General features: G+C 43.2%; 1 protein-coding gene across 2 annotated transcripts in view; it reads left to right on the plus strand.

Annotated features, from left to right (window-relative positions):
• Positions 1 to 24882, plus strand: part of PEMT (phosphatidylethanolamine N-methyltransferase) — a 247669-nt gene that overhangs the window by 98558 nt on the left and 124229 nt on the right. For both annotated transcript variants that reach the window (XM_073636305.1, XM_073636306.1), the window contains exon 4: positions 20775 to 20920. In XM_073636305.1, the coding sequence (XP_073492406.1) occupies positions 20775 to 20920 (146 nt within the window). The remainder of the gene's footprint in view (positions 1 to 20774; positions 20921 to 24882) is intronic.

Raw genomic sequence — 24882 nt, forward strand, 5'->3', positions numbered from 1 at the left:
CATAGAAGTCTATGACAATGCACGCTAAGAGCACCTGCAAGTTTTGAGGGGCTTTTATTCAGTCTTAGCTTTGCTTTGGAGGTAGTGCAGGTATGAGATATCCCAGGATGCACTGAGAAACCATCAAGCGAACCAGAAAGACGTCATCAGCAGTCACTCCTGGTTCGCAGGAAGGTGATTGATTCCAATGCGGAGGGGCTATTTTTTTGAAGCACCGATTAGAGCCAGAGGCTGTAATAGGCTTCAATATAGGAAGGGTGGGTTTGGATTGAAGAGAGTGCTCTCTGATCCCACCCCGGTGTGTTACAACAGCGAATCATTATTCACTGTTGTAACACTGATCCTCCTCCCAGCCAATCAGGAAGCAGGTTTTGACACTGGTCACCTGATTGGCTGAAAGGACAGATGATCCTATTGGACACCTAAGAGGAGGAGGGGAGAAGCTAAAAGCTGCCATGGAGGAGAGGACACTCGGAGCCGAGCCGCTGTACCACGCTGCCTGCCACCCACAACAATGGGGTAAGTGACGGACCGTCCGTCAAACGGTGGGGGGTGGTTGCCACTTGGGGGGATGGGTAGTTGTTTGCCTCCCCCCCAAAAAAAACAGCAGCCACCACTGCTGAGTGGGGGAATCATCAGAGCTGGGGGTACTACTAAACAGGGGATCTGCTGAACAAGGGTACTAATAAGCTGGGGTTCTGCTGAACGGGGATACTAATGAGCTGAAGATCTGCTGAATGGGGGTACTAATGAGCTGGGGTTTTACTGAGCCTATTTAACCACTTACAGACCGAGCGCCGTCATTATACTGCGGCAGGTTGGCACGATCCCTCGAACTGTCGTAGCTATATGTCGGTCCCTTTTAAGCGGGATAGCACAGTGGGGTGCCGATGCTCGTGACCGGCGGTTGCGAAGACCGCTGGCCCACGAGCGATCGCGGGCACGAGAGGCATAACAGGGACGCGTGTGTGTGTGTGTAAAGTTCTGTGAGGAGAGGAGAGAGAGATCGTGAGTTCCTATGAGCTGGGAACCACGATCTCTCATCTCCTATAGTCAGTCCCCTCCCCCACAGTTAGAACACACCTAGGGAACACAGTTAACCCCTTGATCGACCCCTAGTGTTAACCCCTTCCCTGCCAGTGACATTTATACAGTAATCAGTGCATTTTTATAGCTGTATAATTGTCAATCGACCCAAAAATGTGTCAAAAGTGTCCGATGTGTCCGCCATAATGTCACAGTCTCGATAAAAATCGCAGATCACTGCCATTACTAGTAAAAAAAAATAATAATAAAAATGCTATAAATCTATCCCCTATTTTGTAGATGCTATAACTTTTGCACAAACCAATCAATATACGCTTTTTGCGTTTTTGTTTTTTTTTATTACCAAAAATATGTAGAAGAATACATATCGGCCTAAACTGAAGAAAAAACTTGCTTTTTTTAACAAAAAAAATTGGGGCTATTCATTACAGCAAAAAGTACAAAATTGTGTTTTTTTCAAAATTGTCGCTCTTTTATTTTTTAGAGCGCAAAAAATAAAAACCGCAGAGATGATCAAATACCACCAAAAGAAAGCTCCATTTGTGGTCTGTCTGACCCAAGATGGTTGCTAGAGTCACATGGGGTGTCAGCATCCAATTGGATAGCTTCACCAGTGACCCAGAAAACCATAAAGAAACCATGTTCCTCTTGACTTCCTCTCCAACTGCAGTGCCACTGCAGAAGAGCGCCACCTGCCGTGGAGAAAGTAGACTGCACCTGCCTACAAATACATTATATAAATAAATTGTACCTGTTAAAAAAATACTATTTATTAAAACCCTTGTGGTTTTTTTTTTTTTTTTATATAGGCTTTTATCAATGAGCTTTCTTGATGCTCACAAAATTATACAAAATTATAATTTTTGAAAATAACAATATAAATTTAGGAAAACCGCTTTGTACACAAAATAGATGCCTTATGTTTTGCCTCTACAGAGCTGAAATTCTTTGCTGCTCACAAACCCACGGCTGAGGGTGGCAGTCATGTGACCCAGTGGAGCAGATGGCTTCTTGAGTGGATCCAGAACCAGCACATCTAATGCATTGCTCTCTCAGGCAGAAAGCAAACAGTGCACGTTGTGCCAAAGTGCTGTAATATATCAGATAAGTAACCTCCTAGAGGTGTTGTGTCTGCGGGAGAGAGAGGTGGCCCTTTACTGAGGTGCCATGACCCTTTCATGTCTGCAAGTCTCAAAGGCCTGCCGCACACCATATAACTGCATATATATACAGTACCGTGCAAAAGTCTTAGGCAGGTGTGAAAAAATGCTGTAAATGAAGAATGTTTTCAGAAATTAAAATGTTTGTTTATTTTTTATCAATTAACACAATGGAAAGTAAATGAACAGAAGAAAAATCCAAATCAAATCTAGGATGGAAAAAGACCTGGGGGTCCTAGTAGATGATAGGCTCAGCAATGGAACGCAATGCCAAGCTGCTGCTAACAAAAAAAAACTGAATATTGGCATGCATTAATAAGGGGATTAATTCCAGAGATAAAACAATAATTCTCCCGCTCTGCAAGACTCTGGTCCGGCCGCACCTGGAGTATGCTGTCCAGTTCTGGGCACCAGTCCTCAGGAAGGATGTACTGGAAATGGAGCGATACAAAGAAGGGCAACAAAGCTAATAAAGGGTCTGGAGGATATTAGTTATGAGGAAAGGTTGTAAGCACTGAACTTATTCTCTCTGGAGATGAGATGCTTGAGAGGGGATATGATTTCAATTTATAAATACCATACTGGTGACCCCACAATAGGGATAAAACTTTTTCGCGGAAAGGAGTTTAACAAGACACGTGGCCACTCATTAAAATTAGAAAAAAATAGGTTTAACCTTTAACTACGTAGAGGGTTCTTTACTGTAAGAGTGGCAAAGATGTGGAATTTCCTTCCACAGGCGGTGGTCTCAGCGGGGGGGGGGGAGCATCGATAGTTTCAAAAAACTATTAGATAAGCACCTGAACGACCGCAACATACAGGGATATACAATGTAATACTGACATATAATCACACACATAGGTTGGACTTGATGGACTTGTGAATGTAAATCAATATTTGCTTTCAAAACCGCATCAATTCTTCTAGCATAGGCGTGCGCATAGGGTGAGCTGGGTGTGCCTGAGCACACCCTAATCAACCCATGCGCTTACCTCCCAACTGCTTTGGATTGGGCAGAACCATACTGAGATTTGAATTAAATCCCAGTGTCTCACCAAGCCAGGCTAAATCTCAGAGAAAACAGCACCGCATCAGTGTGAAAGCACCCTTCTGGGGGAGGGAAGACCAAAAGCATATTTTATAGGCACAGGAAGGCTTTTTTTTAAAGGTAATCGCACCCCCTTAAGCCCCTCCCACTGAAAATGCAATTTGGCCACACCCACAATTTGCCATGACTTTGGGGTGCACACCCTAATGCAATAGGCTGCGCACACCTATGTCTTCTAGGTACACTTGCACACAGTTTTTGAATGAACTCCGCAGGTAGGTTGTTCCAGACATCTTGGAGGACTAACCACAGATCTTCTGTGGATGTCGGCTGCCTCAGATCCTTCTGTCTCTTCATGTAATCCCAGACAGACTCCATGATGGTGAAATCAGGGCTCTGTGGGGGCCAAACAATTACTTCCAGGACTCCTTGTTCTTCTTAACATTGAAGATAGTTCTTAATGACATTGACTGCATGTTTGGTGGTGTTGTTCTGCTGCATAATAAATTTGGGGCCAATCACGTCTCCCTGATGGTATAGCATGATGGATAAGTATCTGCCTATATTTCTCAGCATTAAGGACACCGCTGATCCTGACCAAATCTCCAAATCCATTTGCAGAAATGCAGCCCCAAACTTGCAAGGAACCTCCACCATGCTTCACAGTTGCCTGCAGACACTCATTATTGTACCGCTCTCCAGCCCTTCGGCAAACAATTTGCCTCCTACTACAGCCAAATATTTCACATTTTGACTCATCAGTCCAGAGCACCTGCTGCCATTTTTCTGAACCCCGGTCTCTGTTTTTGTGCGTAGGACATGGAAACAAGGCTAAGTGACTCAACTATGCACGGAAACCTAGGAACTGGGGTGCAGAGAAATGGCAGCACTATGGCAGTCCAGCAGTCCTACTTCTCCTGGTCCTAGCCCCTATGTCAGTGATGGCGAACCTTTTTGAGCCCGAGTGCCCAAACTGCAACAAAAAACAACTTATTTTTTTCAAAGTGCCAACACCGCAATTACACCTAAATACCGAGGTTTTAGTTTAGAAAAAACAACTCGTACAGTTGTCCAAACTAATTAACAGCTTTTGTTTAAAAAGAAAAACACAATAACAGAGCTTTTCAATAAACTTTTTTTTTACTGTAAGTACTGCAGATTACGGAACGAGTATGGGCAGAGTACTGCAGAGTATGGGCAGAGTACTGCAGAGTATGGACAGGGTACTGCAGAGTATTGCAGTGTATGGGCAGAGTATGGGCAGAGTACTGGCAGAGTATGGGCAGAGTATTGCAGAGTATGGGCAGAGTATTGCAGAGTATAGGCAGAGTACTGCAGAGTATGGGCAGAGTACTGCAGAGTATTGCAGAGTATGGACATTTCACAAAAAAGGTACATAATAAACACAGAATTGTAGAAGAGCAACTCACGATTTTGTCCAAGGTCCTGTGAAACCACTGACACCGCTCTGCTGGGTCTGCTGTAGATACAAAGGGCTGGAATGAAAAAAAAAATTGTCATTGTTGTCCATAGGCCAGGACACAGGTTCAAAGTACTGCAGAGTATGGGCAGAGTATGGGCAGATTATTGCAGAGTATGGGCAGAGTATGGGTACTGAGCAGCGCTGTGGGCTGGATCTGTAGTGCCCACATCGCTGCTCAGTAACCATACTCTGCAAACAATCTCTCCTCCTCCCCCTCTCCCCTCACACTGTAGGGCGCGTGGGAGCAAGATTCTGGGAGGACATCCATGGACGCCCTCCCAGAATAAGCCGACCACGCTGTAGCCGTCTTTCGGCTATGGCGGGTCGGCAAGTGGATAATAACTCACATTTGTCTCGTTGAAATCTGGGCTGCAGTGTGGGGTCAGTTCCCAGGCGCTCCGGTGGTGTCCGATGAAGAGATTTCCCACAGCATTTGCGTCGGCAGGGAATGTCAGAAAGAGACGTCAGCTAAAGAACGGGGGGCGTGGCTCTAGCGCTCTCGTTTGGAGCGTGCATCACGCCCACTTGGACACATCACCAGCCCCAGAGAACTGTGGGAGATGTAGTTCGCGGGTGTGGTGTCGACGATGATTTGTCGGTGTAATTTCTCAATTGTCACGGCGTGCCCACAGAGACGGCGCAACGTGCCGGCAGCGGCACGCGTGCCACGTGTTCGCCATCACTGCGCTATGTGGACTCTCCTTCTCTCCTCGTTGGTCTTGTGGGCTGGTTCATTCTCCAGCTGTGGCTGCAACCAATAGGAGTCCTCTTTTCCCTGTTACCAAGGACAGGCTCACAGTCTTGCTGCCCATGCAGCCAAAAGTAGTCCTCCTCTAGCCCTGGTCTCCTTAAAATGTCTGCTGCTCCTCATTTACTGGTGGACACTCTTCCATCTTGCAGTATCCACACTGAGCTGCAACAGAGAGGGATGTTCTGTTGGGCAGCTTAAAGGGGCTGCCAGCCAGACGACACCTGTTTGCACTTTTTTCTTTTGGTTACACTATAGAGAAGTGTATTTTTTTATTTTTTTTATTTTTTTTTACTAATGTTTAGGAGGCTCAAGGTGGATTTGCTGTAACTAAAGTAGGCAGGGTATTTGATTACATGCACCTGTTACTCCAAACATATGGGAAACAGCAAGCCCTAGAGTGCTTTTTTAGTTATTGGCTAGCATGGCTCTCGTTTTTGGATTTCCATGACTAGATTATGCTAATACCATGAACTTCTTTTTTTAATTTTATTTTGGAAGTACTTGCCTGTCCCTACTTCTCTCTCCAGGTCACATGAGGCTTAATGTTTTGTTTGCTGACCATGATGACCTGCAATGTACACAGTCATTGTGTGAGTGGATAAATTAATGTGGCCCTAGAAGAGGCTACACTCCATGGTTTGGTGCTCTGTTACATCTGTCATTGTTTACATAGACAAATACAGCACAGGAGGATCTGTCACAAGTAAAAACCCATTGAATGCAAGTCCGAACATAATCCTATTGAACTGGCTGTGTGTTACATCTATAAAGCTCCTTCTATGGTCACCTTTTCCACACGACTTTCATCATGTGGCCCTGTATATGTTAAAAAAACTGTGATCAGCCTATTTACTGGAGCAAGCCATGTCCTAATGCCTTGCAGCAATTTCTCAGCAGTGCCAAAATGGCTCTGGATGGTTGCAGGCAGTTTAGTGTAGTTACTCTTGCCATGTCATGTCATACAGTAGCTGAAGCTGAACTCCAGGCAAACAGGTAAAGTGCATCTAAACCCAAACCCAAAAATGGAATATGTTGCATATATTTTCCCTTGGCATGGTATTGGTATTAGGTAGGGGAATGTCCCATCATTGGTGTCAGTGGAAGGAAAATTCCCCCTTCATTGGTGTCAGTGGAAAGAAAATTCCCCCTTCATTGGTGTCAGTGGAAGGAAAATTCCCCCTTCATTGGTGTCAGTGGAAGGAAAATTCCCCCTTCATTGGTGTCAGTGGAAGGAATAGTGCCTCACCGTTGGTTTCAATGGAAAAAATAATGCTCCATCATTAGTTTCAGTGGAAGGAATAGTACCCCATCATTTGTGTCAGTGAGATGATTAGTGCCCAGTCATTAGGAGAAATAGTGCTCCATCGTTGATGTCAATGGAATGAATAGTTAGAACAAAAAACACAGAACCTCTGCGCTTAGGACAGAAAGAGGGGGACAAGATATGGAAACAAGAGGGAGGAGGAAAAAGACCAAGGGGGTGGGGAGGGGGGAGGGGAAGGGGGTTAATAATAGAAGGTTTTGAATTTCTTTTGTTTTTTTGCTTGGATCTCCCTTGGTCTTTTTCCTTTTTCTTTTTTTTTAGAACGAATCCAAAGAAAAAATATGAGGAAAAATTAAAGAAGTACATTACTAAAGGAAAAGCTATGGGGATATTGAATGCTAAAGAAGCTGAATATTTATATTCTAATTCTACAAAGACCCCTGTGATATATTATACACCGAAGATCCACAAAAGATTGCACAAACCACCTGGAAGACCCATCATCAGTGGCATAAACTCGATTTTTTCAAGATTAGGGGAATACCTAGATAAATATTTGAAACCTCTGGTACAGCAAGGGAAATCATATCTGCGTGATAGTTTACAGCTCATTGAAGAACTCCAAAATATTAAAGGTACAGAAAATTGGGTATTGGCAACAATAGACGTTAACTCATTGTATACAAGCATTGAACAACCGGATGGGTTGCTAGCAGTAGAAAAGGCTCTATATGAGAATACAGCAATGAGACAAGGGCAGATCAATTACATTCGGGAAGGCCTTAAAATGGCAATGGAATGCAATTACTTTTGGTACAACAAGGAGTATTTTGTACAAACTAAAGGTGTTGCAATGGGGGCACGATATGCACCAAGTGTTGCAAACCTGTTCATGAACATGTGGGAGGAGGAATACATCTACAATAAGAATATCCCCCAAATTAAAATGTACCGTAGATATATTGATGATTTAATCATCTTATGGGATGGTACAACAGACAGTTTTGAGAAATTCCTTGAAGAGCTAAACATGAATAGGTATGGGATTACGTTCACGGGCAAGTGGAACCTGCAGACAATTGACTATTTAGATCTGGAAATCTTTAAAGCAGGGGATTCCCTAAATACCCGTACTTTTTTTAAAAGTACAGATCGGAACGGGTACATACCCACTTCAAGCTGTCACCACCCAAAGTGGAAATCTAACATTCCAAGAGGCCAACTATTAAGAATACGGAGAAATTGCAACACACTGGAAGATTTTGATGTTCAGGCAGATGTCCTTATTCAGCGGTTCCAAGAGAAAGGATATCCACAGGAAAACCTGGATAAGCTCAAACAGGAGATCAAGAACATGGATAGAAACCAACTACTTAAGAAGAATAGTAGGACCAGAAATGACCAAACAGAGTTAACCTTTATCACAGGGTTTAACAACCAATATAAGGATGTGGAACGGATCATTAAGAAATACTGGCCTATCCTGAAAGAGGACCGTGTACTAGCCAAAATCCTCCCTACCAAACCGAAGTTTGTGTATAGGAAAGCACCTACACTACGCAACCATCTTGTACATAACGTTATTGACCCCCCTAAGCAAACCCACATTATACCTAATATGAAAGGGTTCTTCAGATGCCGCAGATGTTTACCTTGCAGAGTTAGCAAACCCCAACCTAGAAAGAAGGAAAAGTTTAAGTCAACTGCAGACCATAAAGAATATGAGATTAAGGAGCTGATAACCTGTCATAGTACCCACGTTACTTATATCATTGAATGCCCTTGTCATTTACAGTACGTGGGGAGAACCACCCGCCCCCTCTATGTCAGAATACGGGAACATATTAAAAACATCAAAAAAGGGTTCCCGAAGCATCATCTATCACGGCATTTTGCCGAATTCCATCAAAAAGATCCAAGTGGCCTTATTTTTTACGGCATTGATCAAGTGAAAAACCATTGGAGAGGGGGTAACAAAGAAACACTGGTCTCTAGGAATGAGACAGGGTGGATATATCGGTTGGGGTCTATTGCCCCTAAAGGCTTGAATTTGGATATAGACCTCAACTGCTTTATAGCTAATCCTTAAACCAATCTACAGTAGTATCTTAATCATACTTCCCCAGGTCCTCTATGATGTATGTCCTTTACTTTTACCTGTTAGGTGTCCAGAATAAAATAGTTATGAGGGACCATGTGCAATTCACATATATGTGGATACTGTTTCCACATATATGTATATATATTTTCAATCATGTCTTTTATGTTGGTTTTCTGTCTGTTTTTATTAATGCCCTTTATGTTTCCATATTTATATTTAAATTTCCCACGTCCTTAAGGCAATTTATACCCCCGGGATGACATTATGCACTTATACCTCCCGGATTCCTAGTACCCCAGAAAGCTACCTTGGGGTGCTGACACTGCATTAGAGAATGTCTACCAAGTGGTATCTGGATGTACATGGGAGAGTACACTATTAGAACATACCACTGGGAGGCTGCAGTATGTGGGATAGCAACTAGGTTATTAATGTCCTGGGGTTGGAAATGTAATATCTACACCTAGGAATACACCGGTCCAATATAGAAAGGTTGGAAGTTAGTCCTTATGGATATATTGTAGATTATAATTTTTCTCGAGTGGTTTGGAATGTCCCAGAAATACCAATGATATTTGGTTCCAAATCTCGGATGTAAAAAATTCTTTCTTCTGAAGTTTGGAGGTCTGAGGTGGATACCCATAAAGATAGCAATGAATATCTAATACCTTTCCTTTATCTTTACATAAAAACAGACCTAGAATGGGAATCAGTTTTTCACTTTATTTAAATTCACTTTTACAAGATAGACACTGGGTTTGCAAGATGAAGAACATGTAGTACCGCAACCCACCACTGAGGTTTCTGTCTATATGATATACTTATGTGTTTTTTCCAATTTAAATTTAACCTGCAATACATATTAATAAGATGTTTGATGCACTATTACTGTATGTGAAATATGTCTGCCAATTTATGTAAGGGTTAGCGGAGATGCATGGGTCCGTAATATTATTATTATTTCCTGAACGAGGGACATAGGGATTCGACCTGGGTTTCCTAATGAGAGTCATCGGGAGGAGGAGCTCTGGGATTGATTGTCCAATCAAAATTCCTATAGTGACGGGAGCAGGGAGGATCCAGCATGTCCGCTCACCTTATAACCTGTGAGGTGTAGTAAGATGGCGCCGCCTTTGAAAACGTCGATGATGAAACGCGTAAGGCGGAGCTACGCACTTACGTCATTTCCGGGTACGGAGCGAGAGAGCCTGGAACGCAGCTGGACCGCACGCTGCGGTGAATTACTTCCTGGCTTTCGGCTTCACCCATAGTGTAGTGTTACATGCTTTTAATTTCTCCCATGTTTGGAGCTTTTTTACGGTAATAAAGTTTTAATTTAATTACTACACTATGAGGTGGCATCTCTTTTTATGAGGATTTCTTTGGGGAGCCCTGTCTTGGACGTGGTATAAGGAGGTGGTACAAAGAGGCTATTTGGAAACACCTGGGAGAGAGGACATCCTATCTCAGTGACCACGGGATATCAGCCAAAAGGACGGGATTGGGATCCTGAAGTGTCTGTTACCCCTGCAGGGGTAGTGGGAGTCGGTGAGTGGGGAGCCAAAAGGGGGAGCACAGAAGTCACGGATTTTTCATCTATAAGGGCACCACAGTCACCAAGCTCTTGGAACCCTTTTTTTTTTTTTTTTTTTTTTTATCTGCTAGTTGCAATCTGGGACGTATCACGTGTGACAGTTTTTTGTGTTTTTTATTTTTTATTATTTTTTCTTTATTCAATTATGTTGAGACACATTGTGTAGATCGTTTGGATACATATTTTTTGGATTTGATTGCACTGGTATACAACTTTTTTGCATATTTATATACATATAATTTTCTGCTATTTGCAGTTTGGGATGCATTACTTGTGACAGAACATTTTTTCTATCCATATAAGCTATTACACATTGGGTACATAACAATTTTTTGGATTTGATTGCACTGTTATATTATATTAATTTTTATATTTTTTGCATATATATATGTTGGAATCATCATATTAGCTGCATAGTGTATCAGCAGCCACACTTAGTGGTACTTTTTGGAAATTACCTGGGCATATAGGTATATGGTACCTAATTAGGGTCTTCTTCACGTTTCGTATCACATATATTTTACCAGTTATGGGGGCACTTATATGATTATTTATCACTGTTTGTGTATGGTATAGTTCATATCGGTCACATTATTATCAAGTACATACTTTATAAGGAAGCGCCATACCTCTATTTAAAACTTCAATGGAATGAATAGTGCCCCATTGTTGGTGTCAATGGAATGAATAAGACCCCATGGTTGGTGTCAGTGGAAGGAAGTGTGCCCCATCATTGGTGTTAGTGAGGTAAATAGTGGTCCATCCTTGGTGTCAGTTGTAAGGATAAGTGCCTCATTGTTGGTGTCAAGAAGAGAAATAGTGCCCCATTGTTAATGTCAGTGGAATGACTAGTGCCACATTGTTGATGTCAATGGCATAAATAGTGCCCTATGGTTGATGCTAGTGGGATAAATAGTACCCCTTCATTGGTGTCAATGGGCGAAGTGCCCCATCGTTGGTTTCAGTAGGAGGAAAGGGGTGGCTGGTGCTAGAGGATTTTGGGGGAGGCAAAGGCTCTCGCTGACTGAAGCCTCTTCGTGATGACAGCTGTTATATAGCTGAGGGCGGGCCACCCGGTGATGTAAATATGTGGCCCCGCCCCCTCTGATGCCATGTGACGTCAGAGGAAGGCGGGGGCCACCCGGTGACGTAACATCAAGAACATCATGAAAAAGGCCAATTGGGGCCTCGGGTTTTGGTCACGTGCTTGTAAGGGGGGTGACGGGCCTGGTAGAGACCTGTTGGTCTGGCGCCCCGCACAGTGCATGGCCAGACACATAATGTATGTTTGTGCAGGCTAGGGCGACGCCCCTGCGCCCCTTGTGGACTGGCTACCACTGAGGAGGAATAGTGCCCTAACTTACAATTTTCTTTTTTATAAGCTTCTTTTGCTTTATTTTCACCTGATAATCCTGCAAATAACACACTCCATGTCCCTGGGTGGCTACATTGCTTCTCCGCTGTATCTATGGAAGGATCGATGGTTGTCGCTCTAGGCTGCTCTCCCGATGGGGACTACAAACACGTCTGTATCTCTTCATCGCCATTACAAGGTGGGCATAGCAATGGCTGGTTTACAGAAAATAGTTAGGGAGGAAGATATCCTCCAGTGCAGCTCACAGGAAGGGACAAGGACGTTTCTGGCAAGATTGACAGGTTATTTTTTCCTGTATTTGCTGAAAATGTTCATAGCTTACAAAAAGAAAACGAATGCAGCCGCCACATCCAAAGGCTGTAAGCTGCACTATATTACATTTTTGTTCTTTGGTTCAGTTATCCTTCTAATATTTCATGTATTCATTTTTATATTTTATGTAACGAATTTCCCAGCTTTCTAAGAGAAAGAGCAACACCTTTCAGCATCAAAAAAATTTCGGCAGAACACACACTGAAGTCACACCTCACACATTAGACATCTTATTATGTAACGCTGCAGCAAGGGAAGTTTTCATGGGTACTTCACATCTTTGAAGACTTATGACTCACTGCTGTTTAAACTTTTCCGCTTATGCACTCTTTCCTCCGGGAATATTTATGATTCCTTATTGATCTGCATGTTCGTTCCTTATATGGTGAAGTATTCTACCTGCAGAGATAAGGCAGTGCTCACCAGAATTGTGTCTGATTTCCTTGTGCCAACAATGGAGCCTATCAGTTGTTCAAATGAATGGCATGGCATTGCATTCGCACAATTAACATGAATTGTGGTAAAATATATGGTAATGCGTGCATTACCCCAATTGCATGGTATGCATAGGTGGTTATGCTGGAAGAGCAATTTTTTTATTTTTTATCATAATAAAGAAAATGCTTAAAATTGCAACCGTGCACAGTGCATCACCACACATTTTATTTTATATTTATTTGTGTGTATATAATGTGTATATATCTATATCTATCTATCTATCTATCTATCTATCTATCTATCTATCTATCTATCTATCTATCTATCTATCTATCTATCTATCTATCTATATATCTATTATAATAATAAAATATATATATATATTATACATACATTATATACACACAGCGGGTACAATAAGTATTTAACACAAATAAGGCAGGGAAAGCCAAGACACCAGCTGAAATCTATCAGTAATTAGCAATCCTGCCCCTTGTCAGGGCAAATTAATATCAGCTGGTTCAGTCTCAACTGATGGCCTATAAAAAGGCGTCTCATTACCAAGGTGTCACATAAGAAACATCTCATGATGGGTAAAAGCAAAGAGTTCTCTCAAGACCTTGGCAACCTTATTGTTGCAAAACATACTGATAGGATTGGTTACAGAAGGATTTCTCAACTTCTGAATGGTCCAGTGAGCACTGTTGGGGCCATAATCCAGAAGTGCAAAGTACATCATTTTACCATAAAGCGGCCACGACCAGGTGCTCCTCACAAGATTCCTGACAGAGGTGTGAAAAAAGTATCAGAGTTGTCCAAGAGCCAAGGGCCACATGTGGAGGGCTTCAGAAAGACCTGGATTTAGCAGGTATAATTGTTTCAAAGAAAGCAATAAGTAATGCACTCAACCGCCATGGCCTTGTATGCACGCTCAATATGCAAAACTCCATTGCTGAAGAAAAAGCATGTTGAAGCTCATTTAAAGTTTCTGCACAACATTTAGACAAGCCTGTGAAATACTGGGAGAATATTGTCTGGTCAGATGAGACCAAAATTGAACGCTTTGGATGTTTTGAGGTCACATCATCCCAAAAACACCCTCATACCAGTGAAGTTTGGAGGTGGGAACATCATGGTGTGGGCGGGGCGGTTTTTTCAGCATGCGGTACTGGCAAACTTCATCATTAAAGGAAGGATGAATGCAAAAATGTACCAAGACATTCTTGATGAAAGTCTGCTGCCATCTACCAGGATGATGAAGATGAAACAAGGGTGGACTTTTCAGTAAGACAATGATCCCAAACACAAAACAAAGGAAACTCTCAATTTGGTTTCAAAGAAAGAAAATAAACCTGTTATGCCCTGTACACACGGTCGGACATTGATCGGACATTCCAACAACAAAATCCATGGATTTTTTCCGACGGATGTTGGCTCAAACTTGTCTTGCATACACACGGTCACACAAAGTTGTCGGAAAATCTGATCATTCTGAACGCGGTGACATAAAACACGAACGTCGGGACTATAAACGAGGCAGTAGCCAATAGCTTTCATCTCTTTATTTATTCTGAGCATGCGTGGCACTTTGTGCGTCGGATTTGTGTACACACGATCGGAATTTCCGACAACGGATTTTGTTGTCGGAAAATTTTATAGCAAGCTCTCAAACGGAAATTCCTATGGAAAATGTGTGATGGAGCCAACACACGGTCGGAATTTCCGACAACAAGGTCCTATCACACATTTTCTATCGGTAAATCCTATCGTGTGTACGGGGCATTAGAATGGCCCAGCCAATCACCTGACTTGAATCCAATAGAAAATCTATGGAAAGAACTAAAGATCAGAGTTCATAGAAGAGGCCCACAGAACCTATAAGATTTGAAGACTGTGTGGAAGAAGGGGCCCAAATCACACCTGAGCAATGCATGCGACTAGTTTCTCCTTACAGGAGGAGTCTTGAAGCTGTCATTACCAACAAAGGATTTTGTACCAAGTATTAAATACATTTCAGTTAGCGTGTTCAATACTCTTTCCCTGTGTCATTCTTTTTTTTTTTTTTTTTTTTTTACACACAACTTCATTTCTGAATGTATTTGTTTTGATTTCTTTGTATGTATGGATTGCATGGGTTGTTATCAGCATGTGGTTACAATTTCATGTCAATAGCACCTTTAGAAATATATTTATCTAGAAAAATGGTGACGTGTTCAATACTTATTTTACCCGCTGTGTATATGTATGTGTGTGTGTGTATAATATATATATATATATATATATATATATATATATATATACATACATACATACATACATACATATACATATACATATACATATACACTATATTACCAAAAGTATTGGGACACCCCTCCAAATCATTGGAGTTCCAGTCACCTCCATGGCCACCTAGGCATGAAAACTGCTTCTACAAACATTTGTGAAAGAATGGGCCACTCTCAAGAGCGCAGTGAATTCAAGCGTGGTACCGTGATAGGTTGCCACCTGTGCAATAAGTCCATCCGTGAAATTTCCTTGCTACTTAATATCCCACAGTTAACTGTTATGCCCCGTACACACGGTCGGACATTGATCAGACATTCCGACAACAAAATCCTAGGATTTTTTCCAACGGATGTTGGCCCAAACTTGTCTTGCATACATTCTGAACGCAGTGACGTAAAACACGTACGTCAGGACTATAAACGGGCCAGTAGCCAATAGCTTTCATCTCTTTATTCTGAGCATGCGTGGCACTTTGTGCGTCGGATTTGTGTACACACGATTGGAAATTCCGACAACGGATTTTGTTATCGGAAAATTTTATAGCAAGCTCTCAAACTTTGTGTGTCGGAAAATCCGATGGAAAATGTGTGATGGAGCCCACACACGGTCGGAATTTCCGACAACAAGGTCCTATCACACATTTTCTGTCGGAAAATCCGACTGTGTGTACAGGGCATTAGTGGTATTATAATAAAGTGGAAGCAACTTGGAACAGCAACTCAGCCACAAAGTGGTAGGCCAAATAAAATGGCAGAGCGGGGTCAGCACATGCTGAAGCTCACAGTGTGCAGAAGTCGTCAACTGTCTGCAGATTCAATAGCTACAGACCTCCAAACTTTGTGTAGCCTTCAGATTAGAACAATAACAAAAGGGCGTAGAGAGCTTCATAGAATGGGTTTCCATGGCCGAGCAGCTGCATCCAAGCCTTACATTATCAAATGCAATACAAAGTGTCAGAGACAGTGGCGTAAAGCACGCTGCCACTGGACTCCAGAGCAGTGGAGACGTGTTCTCTGGAGTTGCAAATCACGCTTTTCTGTCTGGCAAGCAGATGGTTGTGCCTGGGTTTGGCAGTTGCCAGGAGAGCGGTACTTGCCTGACTGCATTGTGCCAAGTGTAAAGTTTTTGTTGGAGGGAGATTATGGTGTGGGGTTGTTTTTCAGGGGTTGGGCTTGGCCCCTTAGTTGCAGTGAAGAGAACTCTTAGGGCATCAGCATACCAAGACATTTTGGACAATTTCATGCCGAAATTCCGACCGAAAAAAGTCCAGTGGAGCCCACACACGATCGGAATTTCCGACAACACAATCTGATCGCACTTTTTCCGTCTGAAAATCCGACCGTGTGTACAGGGCATTAGACTGGGGATGTCCTTGAGCCTCTATAAAAATGAACAAAAGAGGCTCTGAGGAAGGAGAATCCTTTGAAACGTGTCAGCCTGCATGGACCCTGGTGAGGTCTGGAGACTGTCGCGTCCAGGACGGTTGAGCTATGGACCAGTGGCTCATTGAGCGATCTTTTATCCTTAGGCTCCATGCACACTGAAGCTTATAAACGGGCGTTTTTGGGAGTTTGGGCGTTTTTTTAACAGCCCATAAACTCCCCTCTGTTATCATATGTGTCCATGCACACATGGTCATTTTTGGATGTTTATCAGCAGTGGAGTTTATGGGCTGTTTTCTGAACGCCATAAAATCGCGTTCAGAAGTCGTTTTTCTGACCACAAAAAACACCAAACGCTCAAAAATGTGGCTCACCAGTGTTTTTTTAATGTTTTTGATCCATTAAAAAAAAAAAAACGCTAATAAACGCTTTTGCAAAAACATTAAAAAACGTTAAAAAATGCTGAAAGACTCACTGCAAAGCTACTGCCGTTTTTATAAAGCTATTTTAACGTCCAGTGTGCATGGAGCCGTTTGTGAGTAGTGATGATTTTATATTTTAATAAATGTGTTTGGGATAATGCACTAGGCCCGAGCTCCCTCTTTTGTTCATTTTTATCTGAGCTTCTAACCCTTCTCCAACCAAAACTAGAAATGTCTTGGCCGGAGTTCAGAGCTTCAGACTATATTATGAAGTCATTGTAATGGAAATGCTCCATGTGTTGTAAGGAAACACAGAATTTCCCAGCACAGGAGAATATTGTCCATTTTATTGGTAATTTCCATTGAGAATAAATCCATGAGAAATGGAAACTGTAATCATTAAGTCAAGACGCCATATAATGGAGATACAACATGATAATAAACGTCAGGTGGAAAAACATGAATGTAGATTTCAGTCTTTCCTATCATAAACATCTAATCTCTGAATATCTCTGAAAATTTTCCAAAATGTCAGCACAGTCAATATGTCCAAAAATACTCTTCAGATTTTGAATGTATGTATATATATATATAAATCAAGAGGGATTGCTGCACAAAAAAGGTGTTTTAATGAAAAGATTAAAACATCCAAAGTATTCAGTGAATCTTTGTTTCGAGATTGTATTATATTGTATATTTCATTATATGTTTTTGTTCACTGTGATTTATTAATTAATTGATTCCAGACCGACTGATTGCTTTAATAGATTACAGATTAGATCTCTCTCTCTCTCTCTCTCTCTCTCTCTCTCTCTCTCTCTCTCTCTCTCTCTCTCTCTCTCTCTCTTCATTAAAACACTTTTTTTGTGCAGCAATCCCTCTTGACTTGATATGTTTTCTATGATATGGGAAGGCTTGATTGTTTTTGCACATGCTACAGCGACCGACGTGCACCTCACCGTTTGACCTTTCAAAAAAATAAAAATAAAAAATATATATGTGTGTGTTTATATCTATCTCACAAAAGTGTGTACACCCCTCACATTTTTGTAAATATTTTATTCTATCTTTTCATGTGACAACACTGAAGAAATGACACTTTTCTACAATGTAAAGTAGTGAGTGTACAGCTTGTATAACAGTGTAAATTTGCTGTCCCCTCAAAATAACTCAACACACAGCCATTAATGTCTAAAAGTGAGTACACCCCTAAGTGAAAATGTCCAAATTGGGCCCAATTAGCCATTTTCCCTCCCCAGTGTCAGGTGACTTGTTAGTGTTACAAGGTCTCAGGTGTGAATGGGGAACAGGTGTGTTAAATTTGGTGTTATCGTTCTCACTCTCTCATACTGGTCACTGGAAGTTCAACATAACACCTCATGGCAAATAACTCTCTGAGGATCTGAAAAAAAAAGAATTGCTCTACATAAAGATGGCCTAGGCTATAAGAAGATTGTCAAGACCCTGAAACTGAGCTGCAGCATGGTGGCCAAGACCATACAGAGGTTTACCAGGACAGGTTCCACTCAGAACAGGCCTTGCCATGGTCCACCAAAGAAGTTGAGTGCACATGCTTAGCGTCATATCCAGAGATTGTCTTTGGGAAATAGATATGAGTGCTGCCAGTATTGCTGCAGAGGTTGAAGGGGTGGGGGGTCAGCCTGTCAGTGCTCAGACCATACACCGCACACTGCATCAAATTGGTCTGCATGACTGTCATCCCAGAAGGAAGCCTCTTCTAAAGATGATGCACAAGAAAGCCTGCAGACAGTTTGCTGAAGACAAGCAGACTAAGGACATGGATTACTGGAACCATGTCCTGTGGTCTGATGAGACCAAGATAAACTTATTTGGTTCAGATGGTGTCAAGCGTGTGTGGTGGCAACCAGGTGAGGAGTACAAAGACAAGTGTGTCTTGTCTACAGTCAAGCATGGTGGTGGGAGTGTCATGGTCTGGGGCTGCATGAGTGCTGCCAGCACTGGGGAGCTACAGTTCATTGAGGGAACCATGAATGCCAACATGTACTGTGACATACTGAAGCAGAGCATGATCCCCTCCCTTCAGAGACTGGACCGCAGGGCAGTATTCCAACATGATAATGACCTCAAACACACCTTCAAGATGACCACTGCCTTGCTAAAGAAGCTGAGGGTAAAGGTGATCGACTGGCCAAGCATGTCTCCAGACCTAAACCCTATTGAACATCTGTGGGGCATCCTCAAATGGAAGGTGGAGGAGCGCAAGGTCTCCAACATCCACCAGCTCTGTGATGTCGTCATGGAGGAGTGGAAGAGGACTCCAGTGGCAACCTGTGAAGCTCTGGTGAACTCCATGCCCAAGAGGGTTAAGGCAGTGCTGGAAAATAATGGTGGCCACACAAAATATTGACTCTTTGGGCCCAATTTGGACATTTTCACTTAGGGGTGTACTCACTTTTGTTGCCAATTTTGTTTTTTAGACATTAATGGATGTGTGTTGAGTTATTTTGGGGGGACAGCAAATTTACACTGTTATACAAGCTGTACACTCACTACTTTACATTGTAGCAAAGTGTCATTTCTTCAGTGTTGTCACATGAAAAGATGGAATAAAATATTTACAAAACTGTGAGGGGTGTACTCTCCCTCTCTCTCTCCCTCTCTCTCTCCCTCTCTCCCTCTCGCAGTCCCTGTACAGCAGAGCACATAGAGAGGGCATGAGAAGCAGTACATGCAGCCAATCAGTTTATGTACTGACAAGAGTCATGCTGATAGGAGGAGAGAGCAGAATGACAGAGATGAGCTCCTCACTGTGTTGCTTCTCCTTCCACTGTCTATTCACAGGGTGGTGGTGGTGGGGGGGGGGGGGTCCTGGACAACTTGGGTTTACAGGTTAAATGATGTTGGCCATTAGACTGATGACATCTAGTGGAAGAAAAAAGTACTGCTGGGATTGAAGGTGCGGAAAAATCTTTAGCTGTGTTATTTTATCTTCAAATGGGATTTTGATTTTTATCTTGTTAATTTTAGCTGAAGTTCTGCTTAAAATACAGATAAAATGATTACCTGAAATCTGTTTTCATTTAAACCTACTTGGCATTTGATTCATCATTTGGTAGGTATTTTCGGCACAAAAAAAACAAAAAACAACCAAGAATCTGCACTAAAATTTGCTGAAATATTTACAGTGCAGGAGAGGATCTTTTCTGAAATAAAAGTGGATTCCACTTTAAAGTGGGCCTAACAATGGATATTTTTCTATGTTATGTGCATGTCAGTGTAACACCTATTTTATCACCTCTCATAGAGATCACAATGCCCCATGACCATGTCTTCATTAGATCTTCACTCCAGAAGAACGGAGGCATTTTTTGTTCAGGCATCATGCAGGGTCACTGTTTACTTCCAGGACTGAGCTGCTTGAACTGATTATGTAAATTCTGGTGCCCGTGCAGTTCTTGGCTGTGTTCACAAATATCTGACACAGATCATCCCTCTGCTGCAGCCTCTCTCGCCTTATGACTTGATACAAAATGACAATGTACAATCTGATCACTGGGGAAGAGGAGACTGAGGAAATGCTTCCTCCTGCCTGCAGCAGACTGATGAGATCATCAGAGCCTAGGCAGCGTCACTGAACTGGAGCTGATGGATTGCTATTTAACTCCTTGACGCCACCCGCACGCGTATATGCTGGCGCTTGGTGGGTTGGGCCATAACAGGGAGCGGCTGCATATATGTGGCCCTGTTAAAATAACTTCCTGTGCTGAGAGTACGCTTCCAGAACTATAGATGACGTGCACTGGAAAGCTCCCAATGCATACTAGAGATCGAGAGCTTTCCGATCATGTGACCAATGTGACAGCCAATCACAATAGTCACTTGATCAGAAACCTTGCTCCCGGCATCTGAAACCCCTTAAAGGGCCGGAGGGGGGGGGGCACCAGCGCCAAGGTGTGAATGATAAGATAGAAGTTTCCTCCACCCCAGTAATGGATGGTATGTGAACATTTATAAAAAAAATGTATGTGGATGTGTTATCTGAAAGCGCAGTTACCCTTTAAATTGTATTTATGCAGTGATCTTTTTTTCCCCTGGTTGTCATTGTTTGCTTTTAACTGTTTTACAGCTTTACAGAAGCAATGGCCTTTCAACCGCAGTCCGAATACCTGAAAAGACAAGAGTTTTATTACATGGGGGCGGCTCTAGTCGCTGTGGGCGGAGTCCTGGTCATTTCCAGCTTCCTGGCGTTAGGGTTCGTCGGGACATATTTAGGTAAGCAAATGTCAATGAGTTTTGGGTGAATGAAAAGAGGGAGTATAATGAGCTTTATATAAAGCTGGTGTGGTGGTGCTTAAAAAGTCAATACACATAAAGTTGATTGAAAAACTTTTGCCGCAGATTTACTGTGGAAAGCTCTGTGCAAGCTCTGCTATATGAATTCTGTATAAAAGTCATATTTAATAATACTATTCATAATATACATTTTTCCAATCCCCTTTGAGCTCAAAGCGACAGTTTTTTCACATGGGAGGCAGTAAAAGCAACTGGTTGAGCTGCGGTTTTATTGCCCCTGACCAGCCACTTAAACACAGAAATGCAGTCGCTCAGGGCAGTACATGTGCCACAGAACAAAAATGAAGCAGCATGTTGCATTCAGCAGGCAGAACTGCCGCCGAAAGCATACCTCCCAACTTTTTGAGATGGGAATGAGGGACACCTATCTACAAAAGTATGCAGGCATAGGACACACCCCTGGCCACGCCCCCTTAAAGGAGAATTGTACAAAAAAAACCAAGATTGATAAACCCACAAGTGCTTTTTTTTACCACTACTATTCCTTTATATTGGCTTTTGGAATTTACAAATGCAGAAATTTAGAAATCAGATGAAAGGTTTAGCACTGGAAAACATTTTTTGATAGATAAAAAGTGCATTTTATATACATCTATATAGATCAGACCAAAATGAGGGACAAATGAGGAGGAATGAGGGACATTGCTCCAAATCAGGGACAGTCCATCGAAATCAGGGACAGTTGGGAGCTATGCAAAAGCAACCCATGCAAGTGAATAGGGCCCCGCCGCAACTGCCCTGCAACTATGGGCATTGCACATTGGGTTGGCATTTTGAGTATTAAAGCAAGCATTGAGGAGGGAACATTTTGTCTTAACAGTGTGCTAATGCAGATCTCTTTTTTAGAGAGGTGGCAGTACAGCCACAGGTATGGATGGGCACTTTGTCACCCCAAAAAATGGATGTTCGTTGCAATAGAAGAGGTATTGTACTCACCTCTCTGGTGGTCTGTATGTCTCAAGTGTGGCCCCTGACATCAGCAAAGGGCTGCACATAAAATTCTGTGAATATTCATTGTTCAAGACAGCAGACACACAACAGGATATAGTCAAAGACTATTGGCATGATACAAGAGATGGTCAGAGACTGCAGACATGATACAGGAGATGGTCAGAGACTGCAGACATGATACAGGAGATGGCCAGAGACTGCAGACATATTACAGGAGATGGCCAGGGACTGCAGACATGATACAGGAGATGGCCAGGGACTGCAGACATGATACAGGAGATGGTCAGGGACTGCAGACATGATACAGGAGATGGTCAGAGACTGCAGACATGATACAGGAGATGGCCAGAGACTGCAGACATATTACAGGAGATGGCCAGGGACTGCAGACATGATACAGGAGATGGCCAGGGACTGCAGACATGATACAGGAGATGGTCAGAGACTGCAGACATGATACAGGAGATGGCCAGGGACTGCAGACATGATACAGGAGATGGTCAGGGACTGCAGACATGATACAAGAGATGGTCAGACTGAAGACAGGCCGGAGGAGACTGTCAGAGACTGTGAACATGCTATAGAAGTTGTTGGAGACTGAGGACATGCTTCAGGAGACAGCCATTGACTGGAGACACATTACATGAGACTGCTAAAAATTAGTCTGCAGGGGCCTTGAGGCCTGCACAAAAAGTGCCAAAGGGCCCAAGGCTGCAGGATTTGCACCAAGGCTGTAGAGTGTTTTGGTGGCTTTACAGCTCCCTTGATCATTTCTACAATATACCCATACCTCAGAAAAGGAAAGTGGGGACGGGAAATTTGAAGCCCAGCAGCCTCAGATACATCTGGATGAGAGGTGCTGACTGCCAAGGGGTGAGTGAGCTCACCATCCATCCCTGTCTGTGACTGAACTTTTCCCCCTCCCCAATCTCTCTTCTGCCTCTAAGTGAGTACACTAAGGTAAATCAGGGTTCTCAGAGCTCCCCTTACATCAGAGCTCCCCTTTACACCAGAGGTCACAGTGTTCCCCCTTACATCGGAGTCCTCTCTGTACACCAGAGCATCCCTTTTGTTATAGTGCTCAGAGTTCTCCCTTACATCAGAGTCTGCAGAGTCCCCCCTTACAGTGAAAGGGGAACTCTGCTGATTCAGATGTAAAAGGGGAACTCTGTAGACTCTGAAGTTAAGGGGGGGAACTCTGTGGACTCTGATGTAAAGGAAGGAACTCTGATGTAAAGGGGGAACTCTGTGAACTCTGATGTAAAGGGGGGGAATCTGTGAACTCTGATGTAAAGGGGGGAAATCTGTGGACTCTGAAGTAAAGGGGGGAAATCTGTGGATTCTGATGTAAAGGGGGGAACTCTGTGGATTCTGATGTAAAGGGGGAGCTCAGTGGACTATGGTGTAAAGGGGGAACTCTGTGGACTATGACGTGAAGGGGAACTCTGTGAACTCTGATGTAAAGGGGGGAAATCTGTGGACTCTGATGTAAAGGGGAGAAATCTGTGGATTCTGATGTAAAGGGGGGAACTCTGTGGATTCTGATGTAAAGGGGGGAGCTCAGTGGACTATGGTGTAAAGGGGGAACTCTGTGGACTATGACGTGAAGGGGAACTCTGTTTACTCTGATGTAAAGGGGGGGGACTCTGTGGACTCTGATGTAAAGGGGTGGGACTCTGATGTAAAGGGGGGGGGAACTCTGTGGATTCTGATGTAAAGGGGGGGAACTCTGTGGATTCTGATGTAAAGGGGGGAACTCTGTGGACTATGTTGTAAAGGAGGTAACTCTGTGGACTCTGATGTGAAGGGGGGGGGACTTTGTGGACTCTGATGTAAAGGGGGGGAACTCTGTGGACTCTGATGTAAAGGGGGGGGACTCTGTGGATTCTGATGTAAAGGGGGGGAACTCTGTGGACTCTGATGTAAAGGGGGGAACTCTGTGGACTATGTTGTAAAGGAGGTAACTCTGTGGACTCTGATGTAAAGGGGGGGGAACTCTGTGGACTCTGATGTAAAGGGGGGGGGACTCTGTGGACTCTGATGTAAAGGGGGGAACTCTGTGGATTCTGATGTAAAGGGGGGGGGAACTCTGTGAACTCTGATGTAAAGGGGGAGGGACTCTGTGAACTCTGATGTAAAGGGGGGGGGGACTCTGTGGACTCTGATGTAAAGGGGGGAACTTTGTGGACTCTGATGTAAAGGGGGGAACTCTGTGGACTCTGATGTAAAGGGGGGGGACTCTGTGGACTCTGATGTAAAGGGGAGAACTCTGTGGACTCTGATGTAAAGGGGGGGGACTCTGTGGACTCTGATGTAAAGGGGAGAACTCTGTGGACTCTGATGTAAAGGGGGGGGGGGGACTCTGTGGACTCTGATGTAAAGGGGAGAACTCTGTGGACTCTGATGTAAAGGGGGGGGGGACTCTGTGGACTCTGATGTAAAGGGGGGGGAACTCTGTGGACTCTGATGTAAAGGGGGGGGAACTCTGTGGACTCTGATGTAAAGGGGGGGAACTCTGTGGACTCTGATGTAAAGGGGGACTATGTGTGATTGGGATTAACTTTATATGATTAGAAACGTTTTTTAATAGCAACATCTATGCGTAGTTTATCTATGCATACTATGAAAATAAATTGCTGAAGTATTGGGGTTTGGCGTGAAGAAAAGGTGGCATCCCTAGGTGGGGCACATCGGTGGCAACAAAAAGGGTAAACGGAGTGAAGATAGGAGACTCGGGCGTCATAGTGAAAATCACGTATACCGGTGTCTGCCCTTGTGCTACCGCGACACAAAAGTGTGACAACATGTATGGGTAGAGTAGCTAGTAAAAGCTGAGCTGTCAAGCTGCCAAGATGTGATAATATTTATATTTTCACATTAATAAAAGGCTGGCAGTCTTGGGGAAGGAATGTGGCTCATTTTTCAATGGG

This window comes from Aquarana catesbeiana, linkage group LG06 (assembly GCF_042186555.1).
Source record: "Aquarana catesbeiana isolate 2022-GZ linkage group LG06, ASM4218655v1, whole genome shotgun sequence".
NCBI classification, from domain to species: Eukaryota; Metazoa; Chordata; class Amphibia; order Anura; family Ranidae; genus Aquarana; species Aquarana catesbeiana.